Source organism: Heterodontus francisci, chromosome 2 (assembly GCF_036365525.1).
Source record: "Heterodontus francisci isolate sHetFra1 chromosome 2, sHetFra1.hap1, whole genome shotgun sequence".
NCBI classification, from domain to species: Eukaryota; Metazoa; Chordata; class Chondrichthyes; order Heterodontiformes; family Heterodontidae; genus Heterodontus; species Heterodontus francisci.
The window spans coordinates 88979521-88994662 of NC_090372.1; the positions used below are offsets into that span (position 1 = coordinate 88979521).

The 15142-nt window shown below is 43.6% G+C and overlaps 1 protein-coding gene across 6 annotated transcripts in view; it reads left to right on the forward strand.

Moving 5' to 3' along the window:
• Positions 1-15142, forward strand: part of LOC137385236 (zinc finger protein 385D-like) — an 812282-nt gene that overhangs the window by 569866 nt on the left and 227274 nt on the right. For 5 of the 6 annotated variants that reach the window (XM_068060224.1, XM_068060229.1, XM_068008611.1 and 2 more), the window contains one exon: positions 8956-9066. The exons of the other annotated variant lie outside the window; for it this stretch is intronic. In XM_068060224.1, the coding sequence (XP_067916325.1) occupies positions 8956-9066 (111 nt within the window). The remainder of the gene's footprint in view (positions 1-8955; positions 9067-15142) is intronic. 6 annotated transcript variants of the gene reach the window in all.

Consider the following 15142-nt stretch of genomic DNA (forward strand, 5'->3'; position numbering starts at 1 on the left):
ATTGTGCACATGTCTCTGGATTACTAGTTCAGCAACGTAACCACTATGCCACTGTACCGTACTCCATCTGGAACCTGATGCTCCTCATCTCTCAGCATAATGGAGCCCTGTTGAACTGAGAAGGTGTCAACTTTGGAGATATAGACCAGGATTTTACCGCTTCTCCAGAAGGCGGGCTGGGAGGTGGGGAGAGCTGGTAAAATTGTGGGGAGCTGAGCCAGTCCGGCTCCTTGATCCGTTCCTGCCATCGGGGCATTTTACCTATGGCGGGACCAGATGCGGAGAGGCTGCTCACTCCATGGAGGTGGGCAGCTAATTTCCATAATTAAAGGCCCAATTAAGGGTCATTTTACAGTGCTGTTGGCATTTTGCCAACTGCGGCATGACCCCTTACCACTTGGGAAGGGTGCCAGCTAAATAGAGGCAGCCTCCCATTGGCAGCCCGGGGTGGGGATCGGGGGAGGGGGGGGGGGGTGGTGCGGTGTGGGGGTCGGGGGGAAGGTTTAATTATACAATGAGAGAGCTGCGGGCATGGAAGACAACCCCCCACCCCAGCCCCAATAATTTCCCCAAATGGGTTTCCCCTTGACACTGAGCACCATGATTTATTTTTCTTTCATTACCTGGAATCGGCCTCAGCTGTCCTGCAGTCCTCAGCAGCGATGATCTCTCCCAGTGGTGCTGCTAAGGCTTCAGAGCTGCCAGTACTCTGATTAGGTGGTAAAATTGCCAAGCATATCCCACTGCCAGGAAGTGCGGGCTCAGGACATGCTTTTTACCCCAATGTCAAGGTCCTGACTTCCCTTGTAAAATTCAGCCCATAGAGTCCACTTCATGTCATTGGTCTTGTAAGTGCCAGATGGAGATTCCACCTCCGAACAGACTGAGAACTTCTGGAGTCAGCAGGGACCCATGTAATTAGGTCCTTGCATTTTCCTACTGGGTTCCACTGCATTCTGCTGGAACTAAGCATTCCTGCTGAGAGACCAGTCTAACTGTCAAGTAAATGCAAGGCCAATATAACAAGTAAATTAAGTCAGATAATTGCAAGGCATATGTACCATATTTAACTCACTGATCATTTGTGTTGAGTATTTTTCCTAATACTAGCAACAAATTAAAAACTACAGCAAAGCTGTGTTGTTGCCATCGCACTTCACTTAGCAACCGATAAGTGTTGTGATTACTTTTGATATTTGCTTTTTGTTTTAGGACTTAATTTCACAAAAGCACATCTGTGAGATGAAATGCAGTTTTAATAGAGTGATTATCATTGATTTCCAGACAATTTCTCAATTCTGAGTACTATTTTATACTGCCATGTGAATAAAAGAAGCGCTTGTAGGAATGGGTTTTAGTTGGCTGCTGATCAACATTGTCAGTGAATATTTAGTCACCTCACTTAGATGATCTGCAATCAATGGAGATGTGTCTGTTTATGTGTGGGAGGGAGACAGGTAGTGCAGAAAAACAGAAGGAGACCGTGTGAGTCTATAGCAAGAGACACAGATATTGTGTGTATATAGAGAGAGGAAGAGTGACTCAGTTTATGGCCTGGAATTAAACCTAACCTGTGAGGTTTTATGCTCCATTGACTTCGATGGAGTATAATTTCGAGTGGGGTGTAAATTGGATGTCTGACCTGAACCTGGCCCATTCTTGCCTGGAAGATTAGGTTAAAATTGGGCTTATGTGTTTGGCAAATCATACAATCGTAAAATTTAACAGTACAGAAGGAGGTCCTTCTGCCCAGCATGCTTGTAGCAGCTTCTGAAAAAGCTACTCACTTAGTCCCTGGCTTTTCCCATAGCCTTTTAAGTTTTTTTTAACTTTTCAATTATTTATCCACTTCTCTTTTAAAATTTTTCTTTTGAATTCTGTTTCCTGCACTGTTTCTGGTATGCATTCTATATACTGACAACTCTCAATATATAAAAGTAATCTTCTAATTTATGCCCTCTAGTTACTGAATCAGCAACCACAACAACAACAACTTATATTTATATAGCACCCTTAACGTAATAAAATGTCCCAAGGTGTTTTCTCAGGAGCGTTATAAAATAAAGTATAACATTGAGCCGCATAAGGAAATATAGAGCTGAATTTTACCTTGGGTGGACGGGAATTTGCCACCGACATGAAAGTTGGTGGCGAGCCCGCTTCCACCTAGCCTGGGGATCCGTCCTGTATTTTACGGGTCCCCAGGCTTTAATTGTCTTGAGGTGGGACTTCCACCCACTTGAGGGAGGAGGTCCCGCCTCAGTGAGCTGCTGGCCAAACAGCAGCAGCTCTTAGTCCCACCGGGAGCGGTAGCCACTGCTGAAACTGCAGCTCAGCCGATGCCATGGAGCCGGGAGAGTGAGTGAATTGGGCATGCCTTACCAGGGCGATCGGTCCTTCCCTGATGAGGCTGGAGTGGTAGTTTGGGTGAAGGGGGGGGGTGGGGGGTGTGGAGTCTTGGGTCCTGTGGTTGGGTTGGGAGGCGGGGCAGCCCTCAATCGGGCACCCTGTGCCCGACTGCCACGCACCCCCCCGCCCCCCCTGGGGCGCAGAAAGGCCGGCAGCTATCGCTGGGCGGCCTTTCACGTCCCCAGCATGCCCGCTTGCCACGGGTAAAATACCCGTGGAGGCGGGTGCGTGCCCTTAAGTGGCCGTTAAGTGGCCACTTAAGGCTCTTGATTGGCCTCAGGCAGGTGGGCCGTTTCCCCCCCACACCTGACCGCTGTAAAGTCGACCGGAGTCGGGAGCGGGGCGGGTGGGCCTCCCGGAGTCTCCCGCTCAACCTTACGCCGCCCCCACATCACCAACTGAACCGCTGGGGTGGCGTAAAATTCAGCCCATTAGATCTAATGACCAAAAGCTTGGTTAAAAAGGTAGGTTTTAAGGAGTGTCTTCAAGAAGGAAAGTGAGGTAGTGAGGCGGATAGGTGTAGGGAGGTAATTCCAGAGCTTGGGGCCCAGGCAACTGAAGGCGTGGCCACCAATGGTGAAGCGATTAAAATCAGGGATGCACAAGAGGCCAGAATTCGAGGAGCACAGATATCTTGGAGGGTTGTGGAGCTGGAGGAGATTATAGAGATAGGGAGGGACAAGGCCATGGAGGGATTTGAAAACAAGGATGAGAATTTTAAAATCAAAGCATTGCTTGACTGGGAGCCAGTGTAGGTCAGTGAGTACAGAAGTGATTGGGGAACAGGACTTGGTGTGAGTTAAGACCTGGGCAGCAGAGTTTTGGATGACATCAAGTTTACCAGTGGAAATAGCTTTTCTTGATTTATATTCTCAAGATCTGTCATAATTTTGAACTCCTCTATCAAATCTCCTCTTAATCTTTTCAACACAAGAACTCAAGAAATAGGAGCTTGGCCCCTTCTCCTGAGACTGTGCCCCTATGTTTTAGATTCCCTGAACAGCGGAAATAATCTCTCAGTGTCTACAATAACCAGTCCCTTTAGAATCTTATATGTTTCAATGAGAGCACCTCTCATTCTTCTAAACTCCAGAGAAGATAGGCCCAATTTACTTAGTCTCTCATCATAGGACAACCCCCCCATCCCAGGGACCAATCAGGTGAACCTTCGCTGCACCGCCTCCAATGCAAATATATCCTTTCTTAAATGTGGAGACCAAAACTGCACACAGTATTCCAGCTGTGGTCTCACCAAAACCCTGTACAATTGTAGCAACACTTCCTTATTCCTGGACTCCAATCCCCTTGCAATAAAGGCCAACATGTTATTACTCTCAACCAAGGCAGCTCTTGTGTGAATCTTTTCTGCACCAGTGCCTTGACATCTTTCCTAATGTAAAACGAAACACATAGAGAATAACGAATATATGCCTGTGTACAGAAGAAAGGTGCAACTGAGCATGCCTATTGAGATAGACAGAGAGAAGTTGTGTACCTGTATTTGAAGAGAGAAGAGTCGAATTTCATGTACTGTTGTAAATCACTCTAAATAATTAAGAACTGTTGTTAATCTTGCCAAAATGATCCTGTGCGAATAGAACATTTTGCTGGCCAGGTGATTTGCATAATAATCTTTGATCTGAGTGCTAATTTGGGTGGCTGTAGGGAGCACAGTAGGCAAGAATTGTGTGTAAGTTAAATTTCAAGAGATGAGTTCAATTAAAGGAAAGTTACTCAACAGGGTGACAAAAAATTCTGCAAGTGTTTACGGAGTCTGTAAAAGCATCTCAACCCACTAGCAGCATGAGTCTGCAGGCAAATGACTGAGCAGCCCAGTACCTGAGCCACCCCCACCCCCCTGCCATTTGACAGCTGTTGGAAGTATAGGTGGTGCTGCATGAAGTGACTTCAAGGGCACCCATGAAGATGACTCCATGGCATTATCCCAATACTCCACAACGCAGTATGCTGGAAGGAGGTGGAAGTATGCTTGATGTTATAGCTGACCAGTTTTGTCACTGCATGTACCAACCCTATGGTACATCCTAGCAACAGGGTTCCTTTCCAAGATGGCACAGCTCTGCATCTAGCTTTCTGCTGACCCAGACCAGGTGAGGATAATTCTGCTCAGTTATCACCAGTTAAGTGCAAAAAGGGCTATAAATATGGATGGTGGTATCTTGGCAGGTATCACCAATCAGGCTTTTCCAGCTGATGATCATCTTGGCACGCTTTCTTTCATGCAGTGTCACATAAAGCCTGATCACTTCAATACTTTTGAAGGACCATAAGAAATAGGAACAGGAGTAGGCCATTTGGTTCTTCGAGCCTGCTCCACCATTCAACATGATTATGGCTGATCTTCTTACTCAACTCCACCTTCTTGTACTATCTCCATATCCCTTAATTTCCTTAATATCTAAAAATCTAGCAACATCAGTCTTAAATGTACTCCATGGCTAAGCATCCACCTCTCTCCGGCGTAGAGAATTCCAATGATTCACAAACTTTTGAGAGAAGAAATTTCTCCTCATCTCATTCTAAATGGCCAACCCCTTATTCTGAGACTGTGACCCAGTGTTCTAAATTCCCCAGCCAGGGGAAACATTTTCTCAGCATCTAAGTTCCCTTAAGAATTTTATATGTTTCAATTAGATCATTGCTCATTCTTCTAAATTCAAGGGAATATAGATCTAGTCAATCTTTTCATTGAACAATCCCTTCATCTGAATAACCAGTCTAATGAGCCTTTGTTGCACTCCCTCCAGGGCAAGTATGTCCTTCCTTAGATAAGGAGACCAAAACTGCACACAGTACTCCAGGTGTGTACTCATCAATGTCTTGTATAATTGCAGTAAAACCTCTTTGGTCTTATACTCCAAACCCTTTGTAACAAAAGCTAACATACCATTTGCCTTCCAAATTGCATGCTGTACCTGCATATTAACTTCCTATGATTCGTGTATGAGGACACCTTCTGGAGCCTTTTTGCATCATCCTCATCGCTTACTTTCTCACTTATCTTTGTATCATTAGCAAACTTAGATGCATTACACTCAGTCCCCTCATCTAACTCATTAATATAGATTGTAAATAGCTGAGGCCCAAGTACTGAGCCTTGCACTATCCCAGTAATTATAACCTGCCAACCCTAAAATGTCCCATATATTCCATTAACAAATCCTCAGTCCATGCTAATATATTACTCCAATCCCATGAATCCCAATATTATGTTTAATAACTTCTTGTGTGACACCTTATTGAATGCTTTTTGAAAATCCAAATGCACTGCATCCACTAGTCCCCCTTACCTATCTTACTAGCTACATCCTCAAAAAGCTTAAACAGATTTGTCAAACACGATTTCCTTTTCATAAATCCATGTTAATTCTGCTTAATCAAATTATGATTTTCTAAGTGCCCTGTTACCAGGTCCCTAATAATAGATTCTAGGTTTTGCCTGCTACTGATGTTAGGCGAACTGGCCAATAGCTCATAGTTTTCTCTTTTCCTCTTTTCTTAAATAGTGGGGTTATGTTTGCAATGACCCAGCAGAACGGTTGTTAGTCCTTCACACATATTTGGGCCGAATGTCACAACAACCTATCTTGAGAGTTTGAGCCTCTATTTGCACTAACAAAACCTGTCTGCAGATGTGAGTGTGCTGGCAATAGTGTGTGGACATGACGCACCTTTTATAATGTCTGGTCAGCTTGACTTAGGAATATATTAACATAGAAAGTGTTGGAGGAAGAAAAGACTATGCTCAATCTAGTTTTCTTTCCACCATCCTGGTAGTCCCATGATGCAACAAAAATGGAATTGTTGACTAACCATGGCAATCAATCTCGATCAATTAGTGTATAACAAACCCAGACATCCCTTTGCTGCACATCTTTGGCTCGCCAGATAAGAGTGTCATGTGTAGAAGAGGCATAAACCCTGAGTTATCGGTCTCTGCTCCTTTTTCCAGTTGTAATGCCTCATGAACAGGGACAAAAAATTCTCCCTCCACCTTAGGTATTTGTAATCATTGAGAGAGAATGTTTGTATGTGTGCATGTGTGTGAGGTAGATGAGGAGCAGATGATATTTTTAATGATTCTGTGTGAAATTCTACATTATCTATTGTAGCACAGACCTGAGCAGCTTGAGTACCCTGGACTCCTTCATTCTATTATGAAACATCTGTCACCATGATGAATAGCTGACTGCACATCAGCCTCCACATTTGTAATGTTCCTGTCTCTGATACGCAGCTGACATGAAACCCCCTTCTGCTTCTGTTTGATTTGTAATCAGTACTGCTTAACAGTGAGGACTGGTGCAGAATTTGATCAGATGAGTAAGCAGCAGTCTGGGCTAAACTGCAAATTTGTCCTTTGTTTCTTTTTTAAAAATTAACTATATACCAAGCTGGTTGGATGGTCAGTTTCATTTGATCTAAGTATGTTTACTGAACTTGCTAGATTAAGGATTAAATCGTAGCAAATCTTTGCTGTCACCGTGACTGAAAGTGATTTTATTTATTACAGTTAGCTTTTTATGCCATATTCAAACATACATTCAAATTTACCTTAAATATTCATGCCCTCCACCACTGGTGCACCATAGCTAAAGTGTAACCTATCTACAAGATGCAGTACCGCAACTCACCAAGGCTCCTTTGACAGCATCTTCCAAGCCTGTGACCTCTACCACCTAGAAGAACAAGGGCAGCAGATGCATGGGAAAACCACCACCTGCAAGTTCCCCTCCAAGTCACACACCATCCTGACTCGGAACTATATCGCCATTCCTTCACTGTTGCTGGATCAAAATCCTGGAACTCCCTCCCTAACATCACTGTGGGTGAACCTACACTACATGGAACTCAGTAGTTCACGAAGATGGCTCAACACCACCTTTTCAAGGGCAATTAGGGATGGGCAATAAGTGCTGGCCTAGCTAGTAGTCCCCACATCCCATGAATAAGTTAAAAAAAGTAAATGCTGAGGCAATACCAGTTATTTGATTAGCTGAAGGATGTCACTAGTTCCAGGAATCAGGTCAGGACTCCTGACTTAGATAGAAGTTCTACTCTTGCACCAGTATCAGCCCTGTGGCTCTTCTTTGTATTGCCTTCAACACTTGAATGTCTTTTACCTGTGTCTTGGTGACCAGAACTGGTTTGATCTGTCTAGAGCACACTGCAGTTCGAGCATGACCTCCTCAGACTTATATTCTACTGTTTGGCTACTTAGTTCAGCATTCCAATTATTTTCTTGATTGAAGCTCTGCATTGGTTGGATATGTCGAGGGTTGAGTCTATTATGACTTCTAGGTCTTTTCTGCTTTGATCCTTTGCTTTTTTAACACATTTATGGAATAGATGTGCTACCATGAAATTGAAATTGGAACAAGTGCCAACATAAAATTGATGGAGGAAGTGGTCTCAGATTGACCTGGGATATTGAAAGAGGAGAACAGTATCCACCTTCAACAGAGAGGCCTAAAGTGTTAGCTTTAATTGGTGGAGCAAAGTGGAGGAAAAAAGGGCCAAAATATCAAAAGGACCTAGGAGTGGATAAAAAAAACTCCCAGAGACATCCAAACCAGGTCATGGTGATAGTGGTGTTGATGGCAATCTTTTTATATGAAGCCTGCCAACTCTATGATAAGCAACTGAATGGGTCACAAAGAATTTTGGTGACCTCTGTACTGGCTAAATATATTAGAATCCACAATAGGCTAAAATTGTGTATCATAACTGCGTTTTCACTTGTATATCAAACTTTATATTAATTCTCTCAACCACCACACATTTTCAAAAACCACAAATAAAAAGCCCTCGCCTACAACTTGGCCAAATGTAGACTGATATCTGTGATCTAATATTCTTGTATAGTCACTGAACAACTGGTCTGTGATTCAGAATAATTTCTCTGTGTACCTTTGCAATGGGGTCTTCACATGTGTGCACCAGTCAGCATTGCACTGGTGAAGCTACATATCTGTGAGCACAATCTACAGCTTGACCAATTCTGAAGCTTAAAAAATTAATGTAAAAAACCTGCTACGCTGCAGAAGCCCTCTAGCTTAACCATTAATCACCATAATAAAGCTATTACATAACAATTACACACATTACAAATATCTTTGCTGGATTTAAAGCACTTCTTGGAGCCAAGAATATTAGGGAACAGCATAACCTAGATTATGGAGTACCAACCAATTGTGCAAGAATGTTAATGCATAGATTAGGCCCACAGTTCTGTGCACAGAAGTCTTACCTCAGTTTGTTATGGGAAGTCACTGAATGGAGACCAAACACTTTCATAGAGGGAGTGCATGAAGAATAATCAACTCAGCTTGCCTTTCTAACAGCCAGTTCAATGGTACTGGCAGAAGTCTAAAAGCAACTCACTTGTCCATCAGGTTTGCTACATGAGAGAAAAAAATGCAGCAAATAAACATCTTAAAAATACACAACAACATTTAGTAGGTCAGAATATGACCTTTGAAGGAGATAAAGAAATCTAATTGAATTTCTTGTCCTTTTTCACAGATGGACCCAGTTCAGAAAGCAGTGATAAATCACACGTTTGGGGTTCCTCTTCCTCCAAGAAGAAAACAAGTAATTTCATGCAACATCTGCCAACTAAGATTTAATTCTGATGTGAGTGTACAAGGGACAAGGATGCATTTGAGCCCATAGTTGATTGCTCCAGAGATGACACACAACACCCTGATGGACATTAGGCAAAAGCAAACACTGTTACTGAAACATCAACCCAGATTGGCATGTTCTAGGATTTTTAGGGCTACTTTTGTGTTGTAGGAACTAGTTCTACTGTGGTTGTCAACTGGTTATTTTGTATTCCAACCCTGGTGCCTTACTAGAACTGTTAATTTATTTATTTTATTGAAAACCTGTGCTAAAATAATAGAGAAGGGGAATGTGAAAAACCTGAATGATTTATTCAGATATAGGACTTTGAAAAAATTCTGGCATGTTGTCAATGCCAATTATTTTGCAGATGAAGAATCTTTTGACCCATTCAGCATCTTATCTCAGTCATCAATCACTTTTTGTCATGGATGAGCGGCAGTTCTGATTTGTTGTTCAAATTCACCAGAGCGAAAAATGTTGCACCTGGAGGCTTTAGAAAATATTCTCAAATAAAGGGTGCCACAGTGCTTGACTTTGTACAATCCACACAGCTATACTATAGGTGTATTCCATCTGTGAAATGTGTACAAACACAAGCCTTTTAATCCAGCACCGGTCTCAGCTAAAAAAAAAGTCATTGACGATCATGTGCACAAGTTGCTAAAAAGTATTAAAAGAGCCTTCCAAACACTGTAAGTACAGTATAGTCATTGCAGAAAGAATTGTTTACTCGAGAGGAAATGCCTTGATATATATCAAAAAGATATATCTAGCAAAAAGTTGTTATTTGGGGAGTGGAAGAAGCTAAAACAGCCATATGTCACATCAAAATGACGTCATGTGTAAATGACGTAACGATGAATTTTGATGTATTTTACATCATTATGTTAGTTCATTTACATTGTAAATCAAGCTTTGGATGACCTGAAATTCATTCTTCCAGAACAAAAGACTGAATTTTAAGACTGTGGGACACCAACCAAATAGTGGTGGTTCTTACAAATGTTTTTCAGTTTTCTTACATTGTTGCACACCTGACATTTGGTCTTGACTTACTCCCAAATACCAATAAATGAAGTCTCAGATGGAAGAATCACTACCAGAAAGCCACCTTCCACATGTCAGCTAGATAACAGGGGACCACAGGAATGTATCACCACAAGGTCACATACGTGTCCTCCTCAATATACCAGAGATCCAACAGATGCCCCGGTACCACACAATCACATAGCCATCCTTCCTATTAGATCAGTATAGATAAATGAAAAAACATAGAAAAATGTAGAGGGTTGCAATCTGCAGCACCCAACTGTTCATGCCTGTTGGAAATTCTTGTGCTCACTTGTGGAATGTTTGGAGGTTGTCCAGGCCTTTTATTTGACTTGTAAGAGGCAGATGGAGGTTCCACCCCTTACATGACACTGGATATGGTGGAACCCAGCACAACCGGATCTCTGCTGTTATCCGGAGGTTCCACTGGTCTCCTACTGAAATTATGGCAGGAGACTGGTGGAGCCCCTTCCCCCACCCTGTGGAATTTCAGGATGGAAAAGTCCTGCTGTTTCAGCAGTTGTATCTAATAACATGCTTCTCCAGTCTAACATATTTCTCCAGTCTAACATTGAAGAGACATGGAAGAGAATTCCCTTGGGGCTTTCCTGATCTGCCACTGTAACATAGGTGGAAAATTGATGGAAACCCCAGAGAAACAATACAATGCGCCTTTTTCTGGGGATTTTGCTGGTCTTCTCCTGAAAAGACGTGAGGTGGGATATCAGGAGAACCCTGTGGAATTTCTAGGTGCTAGTAGCAATGATCAGGAATGCATTGCCTGAAAGGGTGGTGGTAGAAGATTCAATAGTAACTTTCAAAAGGGTTTAGGATATATACCTGAAAAGAGGACATTTGTAGCATAATCTGAATAGAGCAGGGGTGAGGAACTAGTTAGATAGCTCTTTCTCAGAATCGACACTCGCACGGTGGTCTGAATGGCCTCCTTCAATGCTGTATGATCCTATGATTCTATAAGCTATTTGCCTCCACACCCTGCCTATGGAAGCTATTCCAAAAAAGACCATTTTCTGAGCAACATCTCCTGACATACTACCACAATCAACCTCATCTCAGTTTAAACTCATGAATTTTACGAGTCCTCCAACATCAGGGATCGTGGTGGTGGAGTGGGGGTGGGGCCCGATAAATTCTTCCGGGAAATGCCCACCACGACCCTGGGCGCCGGGAAGGCCCCACTGCATTTTACTGGTGGTGGCAAGGCCTCAGTGCGGCGGGGCCTTCATTTTAATATGCAAATGCTATTACAATTTAAGGATAAAGAGCTACCTGGTAGCGACAGCCATCCCACGCCGATATTTCGGCTGCTGGCTGGCTGTTCGGAGTTCCGAGGCATCGCACTGGTGGGGAGTGAGGAGGAGTGAAAATTTCAGGGCGGGAGTGGGGGCAGTGGGTAAAACCACTCCGATTGGGTGTGGGGATGGTGGGAAGGCGTTGAGGGTCAAAGGTGCTGAAGTTGGGGGGTGAAAAATTGGTTTTCTGGGGATTGAATTATTTTATTTATCGATAACTCAGTGGGGGGGTGGTTGGAAATGGGATTGAAAGTATCACCACAATTTTATTTCCCATTTCAGGTTGGTGGTACCTTTAAAAATTTAACTGTTACTGAAGGGCTTGAAACCCTTTAAAAATGGCAACGGTGCCTGTGTAGTGGCACCGGACGCCATTGCCGGGGACGGAGTGGCCACCCCCAATGACGCCGTGGGGGGGGGGGGGCTGCTCCGCCCCCTCCATTTAAATGAGCCCCCACGCAAAATATTGCGGAGGCTCAGTGACGGCGCATCCACGCAGGAAGACTGGCGAGATCAGAGCACGTCGCCGAGATTTGTGGTGTGTTCATAAAATTCAGACCATATCTCTTGTTCTGTTGTTTTGTATAAATTCAAGTAGCCCTGACTGATCCTTAACATCCTGCATGCTACTTGAATGAACCAGATAGCAGCCTACCATCTAGCGAATACATAATGATTTAACTTTTTTAAACTGCATATTTATCACTGGCACAGCCATGGACACTTCTCGGTACACGTGATAATAACAACAACTTGCATTTAAAAAGTGCCTTTAGTGTAGGAAAATGTCTCAACGCACGTCACAAAAGCATAATCAGACAAAAAATACTTATCAAGTCAAAGAAGGAAATATTAGGACAGGTGATGTAGGCTTTAAAGAGTGCCTTAAAAAAGGAAAGAGAGGTGAGGAAGGACAAAGATTTAGGGAGAGAATTCCAGCATTTAATATCTAGAGGGCTGATGGCATGGTTGCTAATGATGGGGTGAAGGAAGTGAGGGATTCACAAGAATTGGAGGAACAATGGAGGAGGTTGCAGAGATACGGATGGCAAGGGCATGGAGGGATTTCAACAATAGAATCTTAAAATTGAATGATTGGTGGACCAGGAACTAATGTAGCACAACAAGCACAAACGCGATGAGTGAATGGAACTTGATACGAGTTAGAATATGGGTAGCAGAGTTTTACATGAGCTCAAGTTTACAAAGGATGGAAGATGGGAGGAAATCCGGCTGGAAGATTAGAATAGTCAAGTCTGGAAGGAGGTGGCTCCACAAATATCCCCATCCTCAATGATGGGGGAGCCCAGCACATCAGTGCGAAAGATAAGGCTGAAGCATTTGCAACAATCTTCAGCCAGAAGTGCCGAGTTGATGATCCATCTCGGCCTCCTCAGGAAGTCCCCAGCATCACAGATGCCAGACTTCAGCCAATTCGATTCACTCCGCGTGATATCAAGAAACGACTGAAGGCACTGGATACTGCAAAGGCTATGGGCCCTGACAACATTCCGGCAATAATACTGAAGACCTGTGCTCCAGAACTTGCCCCGCCCCTAGCCAAGCTGTTCCAGTACAGCTACAACACTGGCATCTACCCTGCAATGTGGAAAATTGCCCAGGTATATCCTGCACACAAAAAGCAGGACAAGTCCAACCTGGCCAATTAGTGCCCCACCTGTCTACTCTCAATCATCAGCAAAGTAATGGAAGGTGTCATCAACAGTGCCATCAAGCGGTACTTGCGTAGCAATAACCTGCTCAGTGATGCTCAATTTGGGTTCCACCAGGGCCACTCAGCTCCTGACCTCATTACAGCCTTGGTTCAAACAAGGACAAAAGAGCTGAACTCAAGAGGTGAGGTGAGAGTGACTATCCTTGACGTCAAGGCAGCTTTTGACCGAGTATGGCATCAAGGAGCCCTAGCAAAACTGAAGTCAATGGAAATCAGGGGAAAACTCTCTGCTGGTTGGAATCATACCTAGCGCAAGGGAAGATGGTTGTGGTTGTTGGAGGTCAATCATCTCAGTCCCAGGACATCATTGCAGGAGTTCCTCAGGGTAGTGTCCGAGGCCCAACCATCTTCAACTGCTTCATTAATGACCTTCCATCCACCATAAGGCCAGAAGTGGGGATGTTCGCTGATGATTGCACAATGTTCAGCACCATTCGCGACTCCTCAGATACTGAAGCAGTCCGAGTAGAAATGCAGCAAGACCTGGACAATATCCAGGCTTGGGCTGATAAGTGGCAAGTAACATTCGCGCCACACAAGTGCCAGACAATGACCATCTCAAACAAGAGAGAATCTAACCATCTCCCCTTGACATTCATTGGCATCATGCTTACTGAATTCCCCACTATCAACATCTTGGGGATTACCATTGACCAGAAACTGAACTGCAGTAGCCATATAAATACTGTGGCTACAAGATCAGGTCAGAAGCTAGGAGTCCTGTTGTGAGTAACTCATCTCCTGACTCCCCAAAGCCTGTCCACTATCTACAAGGGACAAAGTCAGGAGTGTGATGGAATACTCTCCACTTGCCTGGACGGGTGCAGTTCCAACAATACCCAAGAAGCTCGACACCATCCAGGACAAAGCAGCCCACTTGATTGGCATCCCATCTACAAACATTCACTCTCTCCACCACCGACGCAGAGTGGCAGCAGTGTGTACCATCTACAAGATGCACTGCAGCAATGCACCAAGGCTCCTTAGATAGCACCTTCCGAAAACGCGACCTCTACCTCCTAGAAGCAACAGATGCACGGGAACACCACCTCCTGCAAGTTCCCCTCCAAGCCACACACCATTCTGACCTGGAACTATATTGCCGTTCCTTCACAGTCGCTGGGTCAAAATCCTGCAACTCCCTTCCTCACAGCATTGTTGGTGTACCTACACCCCACCAAGGACTGCAGCAGTTCAAGAAGGCAGCTCATCACCACCTTCTCAAGGGCAATTAGGGATGGGCAATAAATGCTGGCCTAGCCAGCGATGCCCATATCCCATGAACAAATAAAGATTAGATTCTAGCATTTTCCCTCCGACTGATGTTAGGTTAACAGGTCTGTAGTTTCCTGTTTTCACTTTCCCTCCTTTCTTAAATTGTGTGATTACATTTGCTACCTTCCAATCTACAGGAGCCATTCCAGAGTCTATAGGATTTTGAAAGATGACAAGCAATAGATCTCCTATCTCTACAACAACCTTTTTCAACACTCTGGGATGTAGATCATCAGGTCCAGAGAATTTATTTACTTTAAGTCGCATTAATTTCTCTACTACTATTTTTTTACTAATATTAATATCTCGCAGTTCCTCATTTACCAGTAGTCCCTTGATTCTTCATTATTTCTGTGAGGTTTTTACTATTTTCCTCCATGAAGACAGACACAAAGTATTTGTTTAGTTTCTCTGCCATTTCCTTATTCTCCATTATAAATTCTCCTGACTCCGTTTGCAATGGACCCACATTTGTCTTTGCTAATCTTTTCCTTCTTACATACTTATAGAAGCTTTTACAGTCTGCTTTTATGTTTCTTGCTGGTTTACTCTCATATTCTAATTTCCCTTTCGTAATCTTTTTCTTGGCCCTCCTTTGCAGAATTCTGAAATGCTCCCAATCCTCAGGCTTACCATTTTTTTGGCAACTTTATATGCCTCTTCCTTTGCTCTAATGCAATCCTTGATTTCTTTCGTTAGCCATAGTTGG